General features: G+C 28.5%; 1 protein-coding gene across 1 annotated transcript; it reads left to right on the top strand.

Annotated features, from left to right (window-relative positions):
• The first annotated feature begins 766 nt into the window (after positions 1-766).
• Positions 767-4,716, top strand: LOC106302406. The gene is made up of 5 exons (XM_013738921.1): positions 767-784; positions 3,854-4,092; positions 4,172-4,209; positions 4,278-4,366; positions 4,579-4,716. Exons 1-5 carry the CDS (start codon positions 767-769, stop codon positions 4,714-4,716), a joined length of 522 nt encoding a protein of 173 aa, XP_013594375.1.
• Positions 4,717-6,636: the final 1,920 nt, after the last annotated feature.

The following is a 6,636-nucleotide window of genomic DNA, read 5'->3' as shown; positions in this document are numbered from 1 at the left end:
AAATTAGAAGAATTTTGGATGTTAAAAGAATTATTATAGGGATCCATTTAAGAATTTTTTTTAAAAAAAATATTGAAATAGTTGATTGTAATGAAAAAAAAACATTTTTATATTCAAATGAAATGAGAATAGTCTTTATTTATAAGTTGATGACAAAAAAAGTCTCTATTTATAGATCATAAAAATCATGAATTTTGATATAGATTTTATTCTTTTAAAAAAATTATTATATGATAAATGAGTTTGAATTATTGACTGGAAATAAAAATAAAAAAATCTACACAACCAATGAAAACACATGACTGGCCAATATTTATACCCAACAAATTTTCGCCACGTGGCTGTGCTGGCCCACAAATTTTTTTATCAACATGTTAGAAACTTTACAACCATGTTAAATCTATCTAAGATAAAGCACCATATTTCAACAACCTTATTGTAAAGTATTAAACAGTTGAAATCAAAATTTCAACATCTCTGGGTAGTCTAAGGCACGCAATCATAAAAATAATTATATGCCATACGTAATATTTAGTTAGCACTTTTATGTTTCCGAAAATGTTTTCATTAGTTTTCACAAATTTTATTTCGAACATATAACAACCTTTCTATTCTTTTTTTGTCAAAGAATTTTAATAATTTTCTGGCCTTTAACTATTCAGGGGACTATAGTTACGTATGTTAAATTTTTGGGGCTTTAGACCACGTTTCAATTGCTTATGTTTAGAACTAGTTCTGGGTCAAAGACCAACGTTCTGAAAGCAAAATGGCAAACGAGAAATTTGTAAAGTAGTTTTATATTTGACTGATTTTTCATAATGTATTATAGTTCACCGATTTATTCACATAACGGATATAAAGTTTATATTTTGGAGCATGACAACATTTCAGCTAACAGAAAAGGGGAAAGGACCTAACTGATCCATACAAGTCTTTTAGGGAGAATTTCACAAAAAGGGAATCACAGTCCATGATGTTACACAAGCCTCACATCTTTGCTTTTTATAGAAATAACGTACTTTGAATCCCCAAAAAGCATTTAAAGATCTTCTCGGATCCGCAGAAAAAATTCACTTGTATATAGAAAAGCAATATATACATCACAGATAAGCAACTCTTCAGACACACATAACTGCAAATGTCAGTGCCTATGCCATATGAATGGAACATATATGATCAAATATACGTACAAAATTAAAAAAAAATATGTATATATATTTAGTACTATCAACTTGGTTCATTCTCCTTTTCTCTCTCTCTCCGGATCAAAATGAAAATGGGCAGTTTGGTCAAGATGATAGATGTGTGCAATTGATATTATGTTTGAAGAATTTAAAAGCCTATTGGATTTGAGATCTCAGTGATGTAGACTCCATGTTTTCTTCTTAAGGGTTCGGTTTAGTGGTATGTATAAAGGAGGATTGCTCACGTAAGCTAATACAAAGCAACAGTTAAATTATATGTCTCATCGTGATACATATTCTTTCTATTTCATATTATAGATAGTTTTAGAAAAAAAAAATGTGTTCCGCAATATAAGTAGTTTTCGTATAGTAATATATAATTTTTCATTTATTGGATATTGTGTACACAATTAAATAATATTAGTTTTTTTTATAGTTGGTTGAATTTATTGTTTAAATGATACTTTATAAAAATTAGCAATTTTTTTAATATTTGTGTGTTTTAACTAAAACTATATACATTTTAGAATAGAGGGGGTCGATAAATTAATAAACACTATAAATTAATAAATTTGCTCGATCCCGAGTTGGACCAGTTGAAAATATGATACAAATCGATAAAATAACTAGATAATAATGTTTAGAATTTTTTTTTTTGTAGATATATGGTCCCATTAAAATCATAAATTAATAATACATATATATATACATTTTATATAAATACAAACTAAGCATTATATTATTGGTTTTATATTCACAATGAAAATACCTCTACTTTCTTAACATTTCAATATATTTTGATAATATTTAGTAAAATTATATCGAAAACCACATTTAAATTCTATAAAACATAAAATTATATACCAAATAATATAACAAAACAATATGAAAGTCGAATATCTAAAATTTAACTAATGTATATACGTAAAATAAAATATTTTTTTATTTTATAAATAAAATAGAAAAATAGAAAAAAAATCTAAAAATAAAACTTTTATAAATTAATAACTCTATAAATTAATAAAATATCATAATTTTTTTATCAAAGATCTTTAATTAATTTAAAAGCTAAAAATATTTACATATATTAATCTTAAATTCTTATCAAAGTGAACATTTAGTTCCGAGATATGGTCCTTCATGCGCTACTACGGAATTAAGATTCATTACTATGATATATAGTCCAAGACTCCAAAATACTAAGAAACTTAAGCTTGGTATATATTGGTTATCAAATAGATAACACGAATGAATTAACCTGTCTAACCGATTAGAAGTTTAGAATCAAAAAAAAAAAAACCGTGTGTGTTTCCATTTCGACTAGGGGTGTTCAATCCGGATATCGGTTCGGTTTCGGTTCGGTTTTTTCGATTTTTTGGTATTTCGGTTAGTAAAATATAACTACTCTTCTAAATCCATATTTACTTCAGTTCGGTTCGGTTTATATACCGTCGGTTTTTGGTTTATTCGGTTTTACACCAAAAAACATAATTCTTTATTTTGGGATCATATTATATGAATTTTAGAGTCTTGTTGTCAACACATTCATTTATTAAAAAATATTATAAGTTTAAATAAAAGAACAAAAATAAAAAATGTTTCGATCATCTAATAAAATAATCAAATCTATAATTAAAATCAAAGCTCAAAATTTTGATAACAAAAATAAAAAATAAAACAGAAGCACGAAACACAAAAAATAAGTTATTATATTCTTTCATATTTAGCGTTCATCAAAGTCATGTTTCTTCTATTAAACACGAAACTCTATTCATTTATAGATAAAAAAAATTGTGAAGAATTTCCACTAATTGTTATCATCAAATTTATAATCTTTATTTCAATTTAGTCAATGCTAAATTAAAGCAAAAAGATCAAAAGAAGACTAAGAAAATAAGAAGCATGTTTGCGATGAATTGTTATTTAATTATAGTTCAAGTGTTTTACAAATCAGGACTATTTTATTACTGTAAAAAATATGGTAATAGTTATTAGCAAAAAAAGTAACTTATGATTTTCATACGTTGTTATAAAATATATACATATTTACATGTTACTATTTTTTGATCGGTTTTATTCGGTTTATTCGGTTTTATCGGTTATATACCGAACCATATCCAAATCCTATGGTTTTTTAAAAATCATATCCATTCGGTTTGTATGGTATATACCAAATCCAAACCATATTATCTATTTCGGTTTGGTTCGGTTCGGTACGGTTTGGTTCGGTTCGGTACGGTTCGGTTTTGCCATATTGAACAGCCCTAATTTCTACGAACTTTAGTCATAGTCCAATGGTGCAATCATTGCAAATTACTAGTAGTATTACTTTTTGGTTAACTTGTGATTTGTGAATACAAGAGAAGTAACTTAGAGCATCATTAACGGGGTATGCAACTCCCGTCTCTTAGTGTTAATTGGATTAAAAAAAAAGAAAATTAGCATAATTACGAGGAAACATATCTTAATTACGGGAAATAAGAAACGGGTCCTCTGAGACACGTGTTGTCTTATGGTTGTTCTCGTGTGTTTCTCTCTCTCCACGGAAGCAAACCCGTGTCTCTCTCCCTTGCTCCATTTCGTCGAAATCACCGCATCTCTCTATCTCCTCTCGACGACTCCGCCTGTGATTTCTTCATCTGTCGACGATCGGATGAAGGATTTGGCAGGAAACGTTAACGGCGTGGCGAGGAGTCAGATGCAGAATCGGTGGATTAGGAGACGCCGGGAAGAAAAAATCGGTTCCTAACTCGAACTATGTAGTGCATTTGGACAATTTCTCGTCCTCTTCCTCCATCACTCGTCCTCTGATTGAGATACTTCGAGATCTCAACAAGAAGATCCCTGATAACATCGTCAAGAGCCACGATCCTGGATCCAGCGCAGCTTCTTCTGGCTTTATCCCTTGGTACTAGATTTTGATCCCTCAACTAACTTAAATCGTTGTTGTTGCTTCTTGATCTGAGTTCTTGGACTTGTATTTGTAGGTTCCATGCAAACCGGATGCTCAGCTTCTACGCACCTGGTCTGTACCGAACATTGCATCTTGTATTTCTTCTCTGTAAAGACTAATCTATTCTCTTTTGTCTTCAGGTTGGTGTGGAGAGGTTCGTGACGTCATTTTCTCAGAGAATAATGTCACTGTTGTTTATCGTCTTACCATTCGTGGCTCTGATGGTGAGGTAAGAAGCTCCTCCACATTCACTTCCTCTCCTTAGCTCATGTGTCCATGTTTGTTTTGTCTTGGTCATGTATCCTATGTTAAAAGCCGGTTTGTTTGTCTCGTGTTGTGACTATACATAATCTTGATTACATACATGACCAAGGTTTTTTGTGCGTCTTTCTTTCTCCGTGTGTCACACTTTTCAAAAGCTGAAGTTTCTATGTAATGCAGGCACACCGAGAATCCACTGGCACAGTAACGATCACTGACGATGTGATCGAGGATCCAGTTGCTGCAGCTGAGGAAATAGCATTTTGCAGAGCATGTGCTCGATTTGGTCTCGGCTTGTATCTCTATCACGAAGAGTAGGCCGGTGTATACTTCACGTGTGCTTACCGTTTTTGGTTGTGTTGAACAAGTCTTAGGGTAACAACAATGGGGTTTCTCCACGTTAGTTTCTAAAGTTGTATATATAAATATTAATATTTAATTGTAAGTATCTAAAAGTTATGAAAAATCTAACCGAAAGTATTTATTCCAATTGGGATTTCTTCATATTAGTTTCTAAAGTTATATATATATATATAAATATTTAATTATGAATATTTAAAATTTACGGAAAATCCAACCGAAAATATCTAAACATAAATACTAACAATTAAATATTACATTTATATATATATATATATATAATTAAATATTAATATATATATATATACACATATATATGTAACTTTAGAAACTAATGTGGAGAAACCTTCCCTCCCATTGGGATTGTTTTTATAACGAAACAACCCAATGATAGAAAAAGAGACAATGAATATAAAATAAAATTTAAATGTAATACTCTCTTCGAAAGATTGATGTTCTTGAATTTTTATTTGCATATAAAATATTGATATTTTAGAATATAATTAATGCACTAGTCTTTGAAACTAAGTATAAATTAAAATGTAAATTATGAATTGATAAAATTAAAAGTAAGAATTAAAGATGTTTTTTAATATGTCTTTTTCGCAAATGGCTGTTTTTAATGTCTAAAAAAAACTTGAAACATCAATTATATAAATACAGAGAAAGTAATAATTAGCGCAGCTTATGATGACGAAGGGTTCAAACAACAAAAATATACTTTATTGTTTATTGTTTAAAAAAATATATTAATTTAAAATTTCCGTTCTTTATTATTCTAATAATGTTAATATATGATTTCACATTTTTCATAAAAATACTGAATTAAATTTTAAATTTTTTTTTGTACTCTCAAATCTTAGTAGATCACAAAAGACGTCTAGTCTACCCTAAAATTAAATATACTCCAATATACGTCTACTATATCCTAAGGACATCTTCAACAATCCTCTTCATTTTGAAGGGGGACCACTCTTAAAATAACGAGATCAACAGGTGGTTCTCCAATTGTGACCCCCAAATCGTTTCTCTTAAAACTTTATATTTTACAGTTTAGTCTTCAGTTTTATTACTCTCTATAACACTATTTGATAAGTCAGTTTTTTATGTGTCATGTTTACGTTAATTTTCACTATAGTTTATTACACTGTTAACCTTAATGAATTAATATTATTTGTCATTATCAAAATTTATATTTTAGTTTTTATTAATTATTATTTTTATATATAAAAAGGAAAAAATATATATATATATATTTCAAAAATATCTATAAACTATTTTTATTTTCGTTTTTAATATATATGTATGTACCTATATATAATCATATCATAAAAAAAATTTAGTATCAAAAAAGAAATATCTTTTTTTTTTCAGACAAAAAGGAAATATCTTAAAAGTAAAAATACATAGCGGTTTGTTATATTTAAAACATGTAATTTGACAATAAGAAATTTCCTTTTATATAAATCCAATTTCATAAACTATTTTACTAATTTCCATTACTAATATATCTATTTATTTTTTTCTTAATAGTTTATTGGGCTTTTTGCAAAAGTGACTCAAAACTTGGAATCAAACAGAAAACTAACCTTTTCTTTTGACTCTTTTTTTTTTGAGATTTTAACCCCACACCTGCATTTTATCTACGAAAATGCCATTAACATTTTTTTTTTTTCGAAAATGGCTTCTTTACTGTCTCAACCTCATATTCTTCAAGTATTTACAATATTGCCACTGCAATGAATAGTGGCAACAACCTTGTACGAACTGTTTGGAGCTTTTAATGCCCTTTAATGCACGTAAATCTCTTTACACTCTCTCTGTTTCAATTGTTATGAACTAAAAACAACATTTCTTTCACTTTCTCTCTATATTCAT

Source organism: Brassica oleracea, chromosome C7 (genome assembly GCF_000695525.1).
Source record: "Brassica oleracea var. oleracea cultivar TO1000 chromosome C7, BOL, whole genome shotgun sequence".
Classification (NCBI taxonomy): domain Eukaryota; kingdom Viridiplantae; phylum Streptophyta; class Magnoliopsida; order Brassicales; family Brassicaceae; genus Brassica; species Brassica oleracea.
The sequence above is the reverse complement of the archived record's forward strand: the minus strand, read 5'-3'. Positions and strand labels throughout refer to the sequence as shown.